Genomic DNA, 17,845 nt, shown 5'->3' on the forward strand with positions numbered 1-17,845 from the left:
CTTTGAATGTTGGGCCAGGACCAGGGTTCAAACCCTTGCTAAAGAACAAAGACAAACAGGAACTTTCTCTGACTCTGATCTCAGGCAGCGATTGGGATAAATTGCAACCGCCGAATGCCAGGCAATTATGATTATGATCCTTTTGGTTTCCCCCGATCCATCTTTCACTACAAAGGGAAGGCAAACCCACAGACTTGGCATTTCAATCCGCAGAGGAAAATTCGATGGCAAAGTAAATTAATGCAGCCGACCGCAGATGGAGAAGAGCCCGCTGCAATCCCAACCCGCTCAGTTGGGAAAGAGAGTGTCCTCATTTCTATTTCTAAAAATTTGGAGAGTTTGGAAGGGGTTGTTTTGACAGCGATATGCTCTTATGATGTGACTGGCCCCCAGTAAGGATCCACTTTGGTGCAATGGTTTGAGCGTTGGACTATGGATGCATCTATGCTGTAGGTTAGGTTTCCCCTGACGTTAAGTCCAGTCGTGTCCGACTCTGGGGGTTGTTGCTCATCTCCATTTCTAAGCCGAAGAGCCGGCATTGTCCGTAGACACCTCCAAGGTCATGTGGCCATAGGCATGACTGCATGGAGCGCTGTTACCTTCCCGCCGGAGCTGTACCTATTGATCTACTCACACTGGCATGTTTTCGAATTGTTAGGTTGGCAAAAGCTGAGGCTAACAGCGGGAGCTCATTCTGTTCCCCAGATTCGTACTGCCAACCCTTTGGTTAGCAAGTTCAGCAGCTCAGTGGTTTAACTCACTGCACAACCGAGGGCCTATCTATCTATCTACCTTCCTGTCAGAGCTGTACCTATTGATCTACTCATATTGGCATGTTTTTGAACTGCTAGGTTGGCAAAAGCTGAGGCTAACTGCGGGAGCTCATTCTGTTCCCCAGATTCGTATGGCCAGCCTTTTGGTCAGCAAGTTCAGCAGCTCAGTGGTTTAACTCACTGCACAACTGAGGGCCTATCTATCTATCTATCTATCTATCTATCTATCTATCTATCTATCTATCTATCTATCTATCTATCTACCTTCCCGCCGGAGCTGTACCTATTGATCTACTCACATTGCCATGCTTTCGAACTGCTAGGTTGGCAGGAGCTGGGGCTAACAGCGGGCGCTCATTCCGCTCCCAGGATTTGAACCTGGCACCTTTTGGTCCGCAAGTTCAACAGCTCAGTGCTTTAACACACTGCGCATTCATGCAGATTAACACCACATTCACTGCCTTGACTCAATGCTATGGAATCCTGGGATTTATAGTTTGATGAAGCACAGCAGTCTTTGTTAGAAAAGGCTGAAGTACTTATAAAACTATAGTTCTCATGATTCCATAGCACTGAGCCATGGCAGTTAAAGTGGTATAAAAGTGCATTAATTCTACAGTATAGATCAGGTACAGGCAAGCTTGGGCCCTGCAGTGTTTTGGACTTCAACTCCCACAATTCCTGGCCTCAGGCCCCTTCTTTTTCCCCCTCAGCCGCTTATATATTTTATTATTGGTTTTTGTTTTTGTCCTTTGATGTTTTTATATTTTATCATTGCTTGTATTTTGATTTTGCTGTAAGCCGCCCTGAGTCCCCTTCGGGGGAGATGGAGGCGGGATATAAATAAACTTATTCTTATTCTTATTCTTATTCTTATTCTTATTATTATTATGCCTGGTATAGATGTACCCCAAATGATTAGAGTCTGGGAAACTTAGTTAATTGGATGACAAGTCCCAAAATTCTGGGATTTCTGGTCCAAGCAAGTAACTTTCTAGGTAGTGAAATCCAGTCTTTCATTTAGACAACCAAATGACAGATTCTGAACTCCGGTTATGTTTAAATATGTTCTACGCAAAGGAAAGAATTGGGGCCAAAATGGGCTGGATGAGAATTTTGAGGGTGCATGTGTGCTTTTCGTGTTTAAACCCAGGCAGTTTTGAGTCCCGACAGTTGCAAATATATACCTGGTAGGAAAAGCAAATAGCAGCATCAGCTCCATAAAATACGTTTTACACAGCAAAGCTCTTAAAGTGCATAATTTATACAGGTCACAGGAATGAACCTTGTTGACATAGATTATTTTTTGTCTTTTCTCCAGAAAGGCACAGCATGGCTTTTAGCTCTGAGCTCACCATTCTTTCCCTTGGATAAACAAAACCATGGCTATGTGTTTCTGATCTGGTGAAGACTCGAAACCCATCAGGCTGATGCCTAACCCGCTTGGCCTCCTGACATTTAGGGAATATGTGTTGTCGAAGGCTTTCATGGCAGGGTTGTTGTATGTCTTTCGGGCTGTGTGGCCATCATCCAGAAGTATTATCTCCAGACGTTTCGCCCACATCTATGGCAGGCATCCTCAGAGTTGTGAGGTATGGAAGAGTTCATGCCCTTGACTCTCTCCTTGGATGAAGTACAAGTCTGAATTTCTAAATCCCTCTGCAAGAAATTGAGTCAGCTCTATGGCAGGGATAAGGAGAGAAGGAGAAGGAGAAGAGAGTGCCGAAAAGAGAATGCTTTTCGTTCTGCCCCATTTGTTGATGGCTCCAGCCCAGCCTGCCTTCAACCCATCCTCTGCTCTGTGTTTTTGTCTGAACTTTGAAAAGGAGCTGCCACAAGTCCTGCAAGACAATATTTTCTTTCTCCGCCCCTCTTTTTGAACCTAGACACCTTCTCAGATCCGTTTTCATAACTGAGAATGTATATTTCGCCATGGCTCCTTCCCCTTCGCTCTTTTTGGTCTTGGTCGAACGCCAAAGAGTCAAAATCAATATGGCACCAGCGTATCCATCAGGGTCTGTCACGGGTTTTCGGGAAGCCGGGCTGCTCTCAGATGCTGCTGTGGATGCTGTCACTGCTTTGTCTGTGTGGGGAGGGCTTGGACACTCCCTTGCTTCTCTTGATGAAACTCCTAAAAGGTTTTCCAAGGCCTGCGCTAATAAGAACAGGGAGTCCTCCAAGCCAGGGCCCTTGACGTTGCCTGGGAATTGGGCATCGCTTCCTGGCATGGCGCTGAGGACAGAAATGGACACTCTCAGGGCTGAGAGCCCCCGATGGCCTAGGGGATAAAAGCCTTGTGACTTGAAGGTTGGGTTTCTGACCTGAAGGCTGCCAGGTTCGAATCCCACCCAGGGAGAGCACGGATGAGCTCCCTCTATCAGCTCCAGCTCCACGCGGGGACATGAGAGAAGCCTCCCACAAGGATGGTAAAAACATCAAAACATCTGGGCATCCCCTGGGCAATGTCCTTGCAGACGGCCAATTCTCTCACTCCAGAAGTGACTCAGATTGCTCCTGACACGAAAAAAAAGGCTGACTGTAAACAGGGCTGGTTGAGTTGCAAGGACTCTGAACCCTTGAAGGGAAATGCTGTTCTTTTAGCACTTGATACCAAGGATAGTCCCAATTAATCCTCTGCCATCCCACTTTCTCGGCTGCTTTTAAAAGTCCCAGTTTCTCTCCGTTCCTCCCACTTTCCTCCTTTGTCCTCAGTTTACTTCAGTGGCGGCAAACTAAGTTCAAAGTACATCTAACTCAGCAGAAAGGAAAGAGGCGGATACTTGCTCTTCCCAATAAGTTTTGGCAAAAGCAAACTGATGCAAGATAATATTCTTCAACAATAATATTTGCCATTTTGATCACACATTGATGTTCCACAGCCACACATCTCCCATTTTCCATCTGTGAGACATTTCATGGGATGAAATAATAATAGCGCATCATCCGAAAATACATCACACAGTCCTAGACACTTGGGAAGTGTTTGACTTGTGATTTTGTGATATGAAATCCAGCATATCTATCTTGTTTGCTGTGTCATAAAATAATAATAATAATAATAATAATAATAATAATAATAATAATAATAATAATGCTGAATTTCGTATCACAAAATCACAAGTCAAACACTTCCCAAGCATCTAGGACTGTGTGATGTATTTTCGGATGATGCGCGCAGATCCCAGTAGGGTGGCCTTTTGCAGTTGGCAGATCGTAATTTTGTCAATGTCTATTGTTTCCCAATACCAGCTGAGATCTTTTGGCATGGCACCCAGTGTGCCCATCACCACCGGGACCACCTGCACTGGTTTCTGCCAGAGTCTTTGAAGTTCAATCTTGAGGTCCTGATAGCGGCTGAGTTTTTCCTGTTGTTTTTCGTCAATGCGACTGTCACCTGGGATGGCGACATCAATGATTCAAACCTTTTTTTTTTCTGTGAGGTCTGGTGTGTTGTGTTCCAGAACTTTGTCAGTCGATTCGGAAGTCCCACAGTATCTTTGCGTGCTCATTTTCCAATACTTTTGCAGGTTTGTGATCCCACCAGTTCTTTGCTGCTGGCAGGTGGTACTTGAGGCATACGTTCCAATGAATCATTTGGGCCACATAGTTGTGCCTCTGTTTGTAGTCAGTATAATAATAATAATAATAATAATAATAATAATTATTATTATTATTATTATTATTATTATTATTATTATTACCTAAGTGATCACGAATCATTGCAAAGGAAAGTAGAAGTTACTAAGAGGGGAAAATTCTAGGATTGGGCAAGAAGGCATTTTGCCAGCCTAATACGAAGATGGGAACAAAAGTTCCTCGGACCAAAGTCCAGGCCTTGATCTTTTCCAAGTTCAATCCCAAAGGGAACTGTGTGGAACGAACAGATCAAAATCCATCTGGGACACGAAACAAATCGAATGGAAGAGGTCACTGTGCAACGGCTGCCCTCTTCTGGAAGAGAGGGAGAAAAGCAGCCATGGGCTTTATCCAAGTTGTTGAGTGCCTTCAAGACTTTTCAATCTTACCGTGACCCTACATGATAGCCATGTTTAAATAGTGAAAAGGAAGCCCCAGAGACTAGATATGGAGCAATGAATTCACATTATAAGAAGAGAGATTCCACCTGAACATTAGTAAAAACATATTGATAGTAGACTGTAAAATGCACTGCCTCCAAGTGTGGTGGAGTCTCCTTCTCTGGAGGCTTTTAAACAAAAGGTGGATGGACATCTGTTAGAAGTGCTTGAATTGTGTCTTCCTACAGTTGAATCAGATGGCCTTCCAACGGTAGGATTCTACGAGGGTTATCCAAAAAGTAGATTACGTTTTGTAAAATAAAAATGAACAAAGTATAGGAGAAAACATTTACCATATGCAGTTGAAAGCCACACCCAAATACCACTTCTCAACATAGTCGGCATTCAAATCTAGGCACTTACCATAGCGATGAATGAGCTTGGCAACTCCTTCCCAACAAAACTCTGCCGCTTGCGTCCTCAAAAAGTATAGAAAACATTTACCATATGCAGTTGAAAGCCACACCCAAATACTTCTCAACATAGTCGCCATTCAAATCTAGGCACTTACCATAGCAATGAATGAGCTTGGCAACTCCTTCCCCACTAAACTCTGCCACTTGCATCCTCAACCAGCCGGTCCCCCCTTCCCGCAGCTGCACATCATCACCAAAACGCTGCGTTGAGGACGCAAGCGGCAGAGTTTTGTGGGGAAGGAGTTGCCAAGCTCATTCATCGCTATGATAAGTGCCTAGATTTGAATGGCGACTATGTTGAGTGATATTTGGGCGTGGCTTTCAACTGCATATGGTAAATGCTTTCTCCTATACTTTGTTCATTTTTCATTCCAAAACGTAATCTACTTTCTGGATAACCCTCGTATGATATGCTGGGTGTTCTACCCAGCTGTTTTGTGACGCTTCTTTAGAGCACAGATTTTGCATTTCCCCCTAAATGCTGCACCAGCAAGAGTTTAAGGACTGCTGATCGCCCATTAAAGCTCGAAACTCATCTCTGGGGGGAAACACTATCTCTTAACCATTCAGCTGCCTCTATCCCGATGCCTTGACTGAGCGTAAATCGATCCCAAAAGCCAGCAAGAGACCTTTTTGTTTGCGTAAATACCAAGAGAATTTATATTTAACATTCCGGCTCCGAAACAACGGCGGACAAATGGAACAAAAGAGAGGGTCACCAACATGGAAAGAAATCCATATATTGTAATGGGATAGCACCTAACAATTACCTCTGGGAGTTGGACCGGCTCAGTAGGAAGCACACAGACCTTGTGATTCCATCCTCTTGACCAACAGTCAACAGCATTTAAGTGTACTGTTTACTGACCAACAGAAAACAGCGCTTGAGTGCATTTATCTAAAGGTGGGTAACTGAGAGAGAATACAGATATTGTAACACCCCTAAGCAGCGCAAACACTGGAAACCAACACGGAGGCCAATAAGCAATCTAATATCTTTATTAAAGCAATAAAAGTTCTTAACAAAAATAAGCAGAGTATATAGTCCAGCAGTTGACCTTTTAGAGAAGATCAAAATTAGTCCAATAAAATGAAGTTATATGTCCAGTATTAGAGTCCAAAGTCTATAATCCAAATAACAGAAACACACTCAAACTCTTTGGAAGCGCTTCTCCTTAAAATTGCGCTTCTCCTTAGAATCTGCCTTTGGAAGAGATCTGTTTTGAGAAAAGCCCTTCTATCAAACACCAAGCTTTCCGGAGAAACAGGCTCCATTTCAAGGGCGTCTCTAATTGGTTCTGGCACGAAAATGTCAACAGGAGACATCTGGAAAGGGACGGAATCTTGCTGAGATGGAAGAAAGCCCAACTCCTCTTCAGTTTGATCTATGATGGCTACGGGGTCATGGGCCAAAGGTCCCTGAAACATCACAGATATTGTTGGTGTACTGCAAGCCCCACTGCTCAACAGTCTCCTTTCCTGAGCTAGCCAGCTAATAGTGCTGGGAGACATCAACATCTATGCTGAGACTGTCCTGTTGGGACTTCATGGCTTCCATGACAACCATAGGTCTGTCCCAAGTGGTGTCTGGTCTTACCCATACTGCTGGGCACATTTTGGACCTTGTTTTCTGTGCAGAATGGGAGGATGGTGATGGTGGTGTGGAGGAACTGGTCACAGTTCAGTTGTCATGAACGAATCGCTACCTGGTTGCTGGGACCGATTAAGATGGTCCGCCCCAGGAGATTTGTGGATGTAGATGGATTCCTGATGGCTCTTGGGAATTCTCCTGTCACCTTGCAGGGCCGGGCTGTAGCACAGCTGGTTAGTAGCCAGCTGCAATAAATCACTACTGACCGAAAGGTCATGAGTTCGAAGCCCGGGTCGGATTAAGCCCCGACCATTAAATAGCCCAGCTTGCTGTTTACCTAAGCAGCCTGAAAGACAGTTGCATCTGTCAACTAGGAAATGTAGGTACGCTTTATGCAGGAAGCTAATTTAACTACTTAGGCCATCCCTCGTCGATCGAGGATGATGGTCCTCCATTTCTGGTGTCTTGGGGGTGTGTCTGTAGGTGGCTGAAGAGACCTATTCTTGACCCGCATGTTCTCCCGCAGTGAGGACATTGGTTTCCAGGTGGAAAGCAGTCCCGGTCAAGATTGGCTTGACGGGCCTTCCTCATGGCACGTTTCTCCCTTAAGCCCTCCATTCGTGCCTTTTTGAACTCCACAGCACTGCTGTTCACAGCTGACCTCCAGTTAGAGCGCAAAGCAGCTACTCTACTCCCAACTCAAGAATGGAAAACAGAATGTTGGTGGGCAAGAAAAGAGATTTAAAGAGGGGCTTAAAGCCAACCTTAAAAACTGTGGCATAGACACTGAGAACTGGGAAGCCCTGGCCCTTGAGCGCTCTAACTAATTTAACTAATTTACAACACCATAAAACTGCCAGCAGCACAGGGAAAGGAATGAGGAAGTACAGTACTCGGTGTCACTAGTGGACGGTGAAGCAACAGCTCCCCCTGTGGCCGGAATCGAGCATACTGTCATGAAGCTGGAAATGTTAAATTGCCTCTGTGAGTGTCTATACTGTATATTGTTTGTCTGATGGCATTGAATGCTTGCCATATATATGTGCATCGTAATCTGAGTCCCCTTCGGGGTGAGAAAGAAGGGCGGAATATAAATACTGTAAATAAATAAATAAATTCTGTCGAAGATCTGGGGAAATGGCCACGGTGGTGGACACAATTTTTCCTGAACATCCCCTCTCACGGAGCAGAACCAAACTTGATTTTCCAAGGATTTGGCAGTGATGAAGCAAGTGAGGTGGAGACTAGAGAGACGTTGCTGGAGAGCTTGAAGCGAATCTGTCAAAGCATGGGCTAGAACAAGCCATGCTTGCTTCTCTCAACCTCAGATGAAGATGAAGGATTCTGTTTTGAGAGTTGAAATGACAATGAGATGAATGAGATGAGCACATGTTTTCTCTTTTGGAATCTTATTTTTAAAAACATGGGGGGGGGGGGTGGGAGAGTTGGAAAGAAAATACTATCTTCAGCTTGGGAAACTTCATTTTTCACCCAGAGGAAGTGCCAAACTGAATATTCTCACCCATGAAGGATTCGCCGCAAATGGTTTCCAACTATTTTCAAATATTTATTTCATCCCAAGTTATTGCCAAACTTACCCGATTTTTAGGGATTTGCTGTCAGTTTGACCACAACGGCCTTGGATGACCCTGAGAAACTGTTAGACCACTGAAAGAGTCTTTGGCATTCTTTGCAAACTCTTGCCCTTTCCTTTTCAAAACTACAGTTCCCAGCATTCCCTGGGGAGAGGAATGGAGGCTAAAGTTATTCCAGTCCAGTCCAAAACCATATCCAAGTTTCCTCTGAAGAAGAACTAGAACAAATGGAAATGGGAAGGAAGATGGGAAGGAAAGAGAAGCGCAAAACGACAATTCAAAGTTCCTTCCCGATGATACAAAACTGGAGCGAAGGCAAAACAGATGAAAGGGTTTGGTCTGATTGCAATAGGATTTCCAATCTTTAAGGTTGTAGGGTTTCGAGCAGTCAATCCATTGAGATTTCAGAGCCAATACCCTGAGTTTCTCAACACAGGGATTCCTAGTTTCCAGATGTTTAACCATCTTGGATGCCGTCCTCTGGACACCTTTTGATTTATTGGTAATTTCCTAAACTGTGGGCCCAAAAAAAGACACAGGGCTCCAGAATTTGAACTTCCTCCAATTTGAACATTAGATGCCTGCAGGTGCATAATATATATTTCTGTTGATCGTATTGGCTTTGTTTGCTGCTGCGTCACACTGTCGGCTCAGTCTCTTCAGTCTTCAATCCCAGGACATGAAAAAGAATAGGCTTATAAAGCTGCCCTCCGATAATTTGGACACTATAGCCCAGCATTCTCTTGTTCAGGAGAGCTGGCATGTGCATTATGGACGAATTTGTGCAATGGGCAGCAAGGGACAATGGACAGAGTTATATGGAAAAAGTCAGCTGCGCTGTGCATTGGAGGAGAAACAGAAACCGTATATCTGAAGCCAAAGAATCACATTTCTTGGGCTGCAAGAAAGAAACTACTTCCACTGCAAATATACTGATGGCATCCAGGTATTTCGGATCCTACTTCTGACCTCGGCAGTAACACTATCTCTTTTTTTCCGCTGAGCGGACACAGTCACATCCCTTTTGCCAATCTTAAATGTCCCATCCTTGATTAAGCAAGTTTTCCCTTATTGCTCAGGATTGGTTTGAGATATAAGGTTCATCGTCCTACTACAAACCAGGGTTCGAATCTCAGCTTGGCTGTGGAAACCCACTGAATGATCTTGGGTAAGTCTCAGCCCCAGAAAAGTCCATAATAAACAGAAAGTCAAAAATGACCTGAAGGCACACAAGGCCAACACAATAAAAGTCTATTAGACCCTCTCAGTTTTGATAAAATACTAGGTTTTGAATTATTGCTGATCTGGCATCCAAGGAAAGGAAACTTCAACATCCATATACTTCGCATTACCATTACTATTGGGAAACAGAGAAGCTCAAGCAAACCGAGTCCTGAGACCCACATCCATAGAGAGAAGTGATCCTTCAAATATAAAGGTTATCTGAGTTTACATCAATTGAGCTTGTATGGTAACCCCGTCGTGCCACTCTACAATTGTTTTCAAATAAAACAACGTAATTGGACATCAAAGGGAGTCTTTAACCCATAAAGTAAAAGGAAGTGTATTAAAGGGAGGGAAAACCTTTTCTTTTCATCCAGTTTAGATACTTCGATGTCTCTTCCACAGACCTGCAAGATAAATGAGCAAATCTGCAGCCGGGTTTGATAATAACGGGCTTTGGGGAACTGCGAAAGTGGGATACAGATATTAAAATATCTCCTTACTTCATTCTTGAGGTACAACATAATCATTGTTTATTTTAGGGCTCACAAAGACAGAAAAAAATCCCAAAGATTTTTTTACTTGTGCTGAATTTTCCCTTTGACACCACTGGATTCAGTAACCCCAGAGCTGTACAGTTACCGAAAGTCTAAACTCAGCCGGAAAAGATATTTAAAAATATTTGCTACTGAATCGCAAGGCAATGAGAATCAAATCTTGTGCCCTCTGGTGGCTAGAAGAGATTTATAGTTATACCATCCAGGTTCAACCAGCTGCTAGGACTGCAAACTGAGCATTTAATTTCCCAAGCAGGTCTTCTCCCAGTAAGAAAAGTCTGAGGTGCCACAAACAAAGTTAAAGAAATCCTAGAAATCATAGCAATAATAGTTTCCATAATCTTGATACATATATACAGCAAATACCTTCCTGAACTTACCGTATCTTGGATAATAGCAAATCCTATTGAAATGAACAACTTGTACTGGAAGTTTTCAGAGTCGTCCTGGAAGACCTAGAAAATACTTCAAGAGGTGTCCTATCTATCTATCTCTCTATCTATCTATATAATATTAGAGGGACGCATTATTTATGAATACTCTTTCAAGTTGGATGGTCAACCTGGCTTAAAAAAATTTGTCTGTAATTTCCACTAGCTCCTTATATATATCCAATAATCAGAATGCTAGGCACTACAGTCCAAGGATGCTGAAGGAAAGCCAGGTTGACCATCCAACTTTAAAGAGTATTGGTGATATCTGTTATTTTTGCATGCCTTCTAAGTTGTTTACAACTTATATTATGGGATTTTCCAGCAATATTTGCTCAGAGGGGGCTTGCATTTGCTTTCCTCTGAGGCTGAGAGTGTGTGGCTTCTCCTAAGTCACCAGTGGAACATGAATTCAAACCCCAAACTTCCAAATCTTCCTGAAGTGTTCACTCCATCATAAGTGATGTGTCCCTCGAATATTCATGTCTGAGATCTACCTGTAGAGAGGCAACTCTTTACCAGATAATCCTTTCTTTTCGAGCCATTTCTATGCAAATTGTCACGCTTAAAGGACCGGAACAGATCGGATCTCTGAGCAGCTTTTCGAGCCATTCAAATGCTTCAACTGACCAGAAAGCACTGTTTCCCTTTTTTCCCATTGCGTTGGTTCCCCCTGGACTATCCAGATGTCCACGAAGACAATGCCAACTAGAAGGTCTTCCTGCTTCCTCAGCTTTTCTCTTTGTGTCGTAAAACCAGGACTGTCAGCCATTTCTTAACCACCTAAAGGAAAAACTTCAAGACTAGCTTTTCTTGAAAGAGGATGCTTTCCTGTTTACGGCATGTTAAGAAGCAACCCATTGTGCAGGTGAAATGATTACCTTTGGGGATCTAGATTCTTGGGAGAAATGTGCCACAATTCAATGAGTCGCATAATGTTTTGGCCCAGAAGTGTCAGCACAGCATATAACATGATCCCCGAGCGTATTTACTCTGAGCTGGAGTACCGGAAAGGGTACAAGGCTGAGACACAATTCAAGAAGTCCCTGATCTGACTCCAATTTGTTAGGAAATCCTTGTTATTATAAGCCTTGCAAGCAGATGGAGAATCGAATCAGTATGGAAAGGTTGCATTTGAAAGCCATACACTTTCAAGTCAAGTGCATAGGAAGGTAAGAACCTACCATATATATAAAAAGTCCAGTTAAGTCCAGTCGTGTCCAACTCTGCGGGTTGGTACTCATCTCCATTTCTAAGCCAGAGAGCCGGCATTGTCCGTAGACACCTCCAAGGTCATGTGGCTGGCATGATTGCATGGAACGCCGTTACCTTTCCGCCAGAGTGATACCTATTGATCTACTCACATTGGCATGTTTTCGAACTGCTAGGTTGGCAGAAGCTGGAGTTAACAGCGGGCGCTCACTCTCACCCCGGATTTGAACCTGGGACCTTTCTGTCTGGAAGTTCAGCAGTTCAGCACTTTAACACACTGAGCCACTGGAGGCTCCACCATATATATATACTAATGTATAATTTGACCTCATGGATACGTTGAGGCAGGTTTCAAGGCCAAAATTGGGGATTTTGATCTGACCGATGGATAACTCAAGGGTCATTCCATGAAAAGGGGGAAAGGCCAACAAAAACCTCCAATTTTTTATCCCAAAAGCCCAGAAACAGAGCTGTGGAGGAGTAGGTTGTCCCAGGATGGATGAATTTTATTATTATAACCACAGACAAGGAGTATAAAACATTAAAAACTCAGGATGTACTAAGACTTTTGTCACTCTGCTCACAGAAGTTCCTTTTTAAATTATCTATCTATATAATGTCTATCTGTCCATACCACAAAGGCTATTACTATCTTTCTAGACGTATCAAGAGTATATACAGTAAATTTGCTTCGGGGGTAAGGGCCAACAAAGGAGCCTCAATGACCTAAAAGCATTGGATTCTGTCTATACTTGGAAGCTAAGCAGTGTCAGCCCTGGTTAGGATTTGGATAGGAATATGCTGATGAATCTCAAATGGTGGAGGCTCTATTTCAAAAGAAGCAATTGGAAAAACATCTCTTGAGTCTTCTTCGAAATCCATCGATCAATAAGGTATTTGAAGGTACATCTGCACACACAAGTTCCAATAAATACAATGAACCTACATTTGAGTAAGAATGCATAGGCTCAGGTAAAAGAACATGAAAAATATTAGAGCTGCATAGGTTAGTATGTAGGACAGAGATGGAAAGTCCTATTGTGGGTGCAGTTGGCAACACTTTCCCGGCTTCCCCACCTATAATAAGAATTGTAGTTGACAGAATGGAGGGACAATGAGTGAGTGGGCTGCTCCAAGTCCTTTTAATAGGTCAGGGCCAAATCTGCCAGGTGAGCAGCCTCAGGCGGTAGATTCTGGGGTCATTAAGTGGAACAAATTGTGGATTTTATCCCCAGAGGGAAATGCCATTTATATCTCCGACTTCGGGGACCCAAATACCTTGTGTCACTTCTAATCACCCTTTGGGGCCACATTCAATTCACTTGACAAGCTGGAAGAAACACTGGGCAAACTATCATAGGAAAACACAATTTATTGCATTTCATGCCGCTTTTAAATACATGCACGGACCAAATTTTATACAGGCTTTTAAAAAAAACATTTCACACCATGAACTAAAAACCTGACATTTGCATGTCTAGAACTCTTTTGAGTAGTTCCAAAATTGATTAAGGCCAAATGGAAGCCTTCAGAAAATAAGTTTAATGCACAAACATTGGGTAGCTCTGCCTTCTGATATTTTCCTTGGAAGCTGCAGACAGCAATATTTCAATCTGGGTGTTATTCAGACTCCTCGCACAACTCTCTCTCTCTGTCTCTTTTACATATACAAATAAACACACACACATCGACATTCTCATACACTCTCCGCTTGAATGAAAACAAAGAGACATGTCCACTCCACACTAAAGCAGGAATGGCGCAAAATCCTGGCAGTTGCAGCTCGAACAGGGAAAGTGGACAGAGTGACAGAAAAGATGTTGGACCATTGGAGAAACCATGGCTCAAAAAGAGCCCTACATCCATTTGTACAGACTGAACAATATAGGATTTACAAGTTCTAAAAAAAAATCACACATAATAATAATAAAAAGGATGTGTACTATATTGCTGTCAGTTCATTGGGGATCTCTTTTTCATCCAAGAGATTGAAACTGTCCATATAATACAAAGCGGGGTACAGCTCCTGGCAGCTGCGTATCAAATAAAGATAGGGACAAAGGAGGAAGCCTTAAAGAAATCCTTCAATGTCTTGAGGGGCATTAATCCAGTTGATAGGCTCAATCCCCATCCAATAACCCACTGGCTGAACAGGTTCAGTCTCCTGTAACTTGTGGGGACTGCCCGTCTGTTGCCTGACTGGCCGACTGGATGAACATGGGTTGGGTGATGTCCTGGCCAGCAGGCATGGTCACTTGCTGGATCTGGTACAGTTGCTGCAAAAAGACGGGTAAAGAGACATTGCACCTCTTTAAAAAACATAGGCAAAAGCAGGACTCATACAATCAGACTTCTAAGGCACACTGCTATTACCACATACCTAGCTGTAACATTTCTTAATCAACTTGGAATCTTGAGTGAAGGACTCAACTAAAATACCATTATTTACCATTTTGGTTTCAAAGGATCAGGTGGCGTCATAGTGAAAGCTCTTTGTAGACTCAGTGAGAGGCACAGCAAGGAGGTGGGACCTTCCAGCCCCCTTCCATTATGGCTGCAACCCTAATGAGATTCCCCCTCCTTTCGGAAGAGTCCTCCAACCCCATGCGTTTCAAATCTCCTACCTGTCCGTCTGTAAACTGGCTGAATTGCTGTTGTCCCTGTTGAACCTCCGTCTGTGTAATCTACAAAAGACATGGGGTTATTGACATCTGCAATCCCATCCTTCAAAACGTGGGGAGGTCAGGCCATGCATAGCTTAACTGTACATTGAAAGAGAGAAATATATATACAGAAGGCCACCTCTGGGACCTTAAAGCCCGCTTGACACCAATGGCAAGGCTTGGTTCCTGGACTGGTGCCCGAGTTCCTTTCTTTCCTTCATCCGAATCACTTCCTGATGGAAGGAATGGATCAAATGTTGTACAAAACATACAGCCTGCATGGGAAGCAAGGCAATTTGCACAATATTCACCAAAGATCGCATGGACTGTTTACATCTGGAGGTGGAAAGACGGAAAGAGGACAATGGAGGCATATTAGACTTCCCCCTGCACTTTGTCAGTGTTTTTTCAGATTGTGAAAGTGTGGCATGAAACCACTATGGAGAAGGAAGTGTTAGAGGGGAAGTTTGGAGGGGGGAAGTGTCATGGGGTGTGAGAGGGAAGTCTCAAGACAAAGCTTCTGAATTTTATTAATATGTTTATGTGTTTTTATGCTTTAATTACTGCGTAATTTAAGTTTGATTTGGTTGTATGTTTATTATTACTATATTGTGTTTTTTCTACTGTAAGTTGCCCTGAGTCCTTTTTGGGGAGAGGGGGTGAGATATATATAATAATAATAATAATAATAATAATAATAATAATAATAATAATAATAATAATAAAACTTTATTTATACCCCACCACCATCTCGCTGCGGGGACTCGGGGCGGCTCACATGGGGCAAAGCCCAATCAACATAGTTCACAAAAGTAACAACATAAATACATTAGCACAATATACACAGGTTAAAACACAATAAGGTAATAAAACAAGAGTTAATACATCAGTAATAATATCAAACAACCACCAATACAATTCAACTTCATAGATGGGGGAACTACAGGAGCAATATAAAGATAAATAAAGATTATTATTACTATTACTATTATTATTATAATTATTATTAAAGCTTTTTAAAGGCATTGTGAGTTTATTTAAATAACAGGACAGCTTTCTGAGGCAGCCCTTAGTTGGAATGGGACACAACTGGGATTACAACCGAAAATCCGGGGGCTTGCAACTTAATTTAAGACAGGAGGCCCTTGCTTTTAAAAGGAAGAAGAAGCTGTGCATGTATGAGCAAAAAAGAAAGTAGAGACCATTTTAAAAAATAATAATAAAATACCCCCCCTGCTCAAGTTGTAAATGCACACCTAGTTTAGAAAAGAACTGACAACAACTACTATTCATCAGGATATAAATGTAAGAGGAAGGATGTTTGTAATGAATGTATGAAGCAGTGACAAAAATAGTCCTTGCAAAGCCCTGGAAATTAGATACAGAGCCCGCACACAAAAGGCTGACAATGTCAAGTCTGGCAGGGGGCCAAACCTGAAAAAGCTGACCCATTAAAAAGGAGAAAAGGGAGTGGGGGGGGGGATCGGGTTTAGCTCCATTGGCAGAATTCTGGGCAAAGTTGGTGGCAAATTAATGGCAAGGTAACATATTCCAGAACCAAAATGGCAGGTTTTTTATTGTTATGTATAACAGATACACAACAGCTAATTCACTGTAAACACCCACGTCCGCCCTTTTTTTAGTTAAGGGAACAGTTTCTGGGAGTTGCCTTGATGCTGGTAATTTGAGTATGTAAATCTGATATATATGAAGGATCAATGAAAACATCCCCTAACAGAAGATTTTTATCTTAATTTAAAATGGCAAGCACCAAGAACACAAGTACTAGGAAGGGCTCCACCTTGGAAGAACTGTTGGTTTTCCAACCATTCAGGGCTATTTCAGCACAGTACATACCTGTTGCGTGTTGGCAGCAAGTGTCTGGATCTGGCCCTGGACGACCTGGGTGCCGGAGACAGGCTGGGCCAAGCGGATGTACTGCAGCTGACCGGCATTGAGCTGGACCTAGAAAGAGCAAAAAGGAGAAAAGGGACAGTGAGTTGGTGGCCGGAAGCACCCATTCCTGCTCCCTTGTTTCTAAGGGACACAGGAGGGAAAAGTGGCCTATTTCCAAATTATTCCTATTCGGAGCAATAAAACACAGAAGGAAATTCCACTGATTGAAGAATGGCAGTCTTTCTAGACAGAGCCCTGAGTGGCAGAAGGTACAAGGAAACCAGAAAGGGTTCTTAAATGCAACACCAGACTTCTTATTACACATCCAGTGTCTAAGTAGCATTTATCTACATAGATCTGAATTCTGTTGTTGTTGTTATCATTTGATACACAAGATTAGCACTCAGTAAAACAAGATCACTATGGTGGCTGTTGTGTAGGATCACACGTCAGACACTTTCCAAGTGTCTAGGATTATGTGCTCTATCGGCAAATAATGTGTGCAGATCCAAGTAGGGTGGCCTTTTGCAGCTGACAGATGGTAGTTTTGTTGTTGTTGTTGTTGTTATTATTATTATTATTATTATTATTATTATTATTATTATTATTATTCACAGTTTCCCTGTTTCCAACATTTGTCATCCACAGAAAGCTAAACATTCCTTCCACGGTATATCCAAAATCAGTATTAGAGACCCAAGTAAAATCATTTGCCCAAAGGAGCAGAAAACTGTGAGGAAACAACAATGGTTTTTTGCATGAAAGATTTAAAGTATCTATGGAAAAAAGAGAAAGAAAATAAAGATATAATGGGACCTTCAGGTGAAGGTGGAAATTTGTCAGGTTGAAATTTACATGTATTTATTAAAAGGAAACACTCAACTTTCTTTTGACTTTCACAGCTACCAGTTATATTTAACTGATCCCCTTTCCACACACACACACACATACACAAAACCCATACTTTTAGTAGATTGGTATCTTTTATCTCCATACTTTCCCCATGAAGGAGCAGGTGGGGAAAATACGGAGATAAAAGTACCTTAACATCTGCTAACAGTGCCTCAAACCTCCTGAAGGAGAAATGATGGGGATTGGAGTTTTCCCCTCCACTGACTTCTCCAAAATGCAACATTTGTCACTCACTGCAACTATACACTGCAGAAAGTCCCTATCCACCTGCCATACTGGCAAGCCAGATGCTTTATGCAAGAACAGGCCACTAAGCAAATATCTTTCTGAAATATGCTGCGGGAGTTGTTGTAACAAGAGACTCCTAGTTATGCTTTAACTAGAATCGCTCCTCCAAAAGAACAAGGTTGATTTTCAGAACTTGTTGCTCTGCTGTGCATAACCAATGCATTTCAGACTCAGAGTTAAAATTCAATATTCCCCCCTTCCTCCAAGCAGC

General features: G+C 42.6%; 1 protein-coding gene across 1 annotated transcript in view; it reads right to left on the reverse strand.

Annotated features, from left to right (window-relative positions):
- Positions 1-13,229: 13,229 nt before the first annotated feature.
- nfyc (nuclear transcription factor Y subunit gamma) overlaps positions 13,230-17,845 on the reverse strand; it is a 39,045-nt gene continuing 34,429 nt past the window's right edge. The window contains exons 8-10 of the mRNA XM_008117901.3: positions 16,396-16,503; positions 14,500-14,559; positions 13,230-14,151 (exon numbers count right to left, since the gene is read on the reverse strand). Of these exons, the coding sequence (XP_008116108.1) occupies positions 14,032-14,151; positions 14,500-14,559; positions 16,396-16,503 (288 nt within the window). The 3' untranslated portion in view covers positions 13,230-14,031. The remainder of the gene's footprint in view (positions 14,152-14,499; positions 14,560-16,395; positions 16,504-17,845) is intronic.

This window comes from Anolis carolinensis, unplaced genomic scaffold (assembly GCF_035594765.1).
Source record: "Anolis carolinensis isolate JA03-04 unplaced genomic scaffold, rAnoCar3.1.pri scaffold_10, whole genome shotgun sequence".
In the NCBI taxonomy this organism is placed as follows: Eukaryota; Metazoa; Chordata; class Lepidosauria; order Squamata; family Dactyloidae; genus Anolis; species Anolis carolinensis.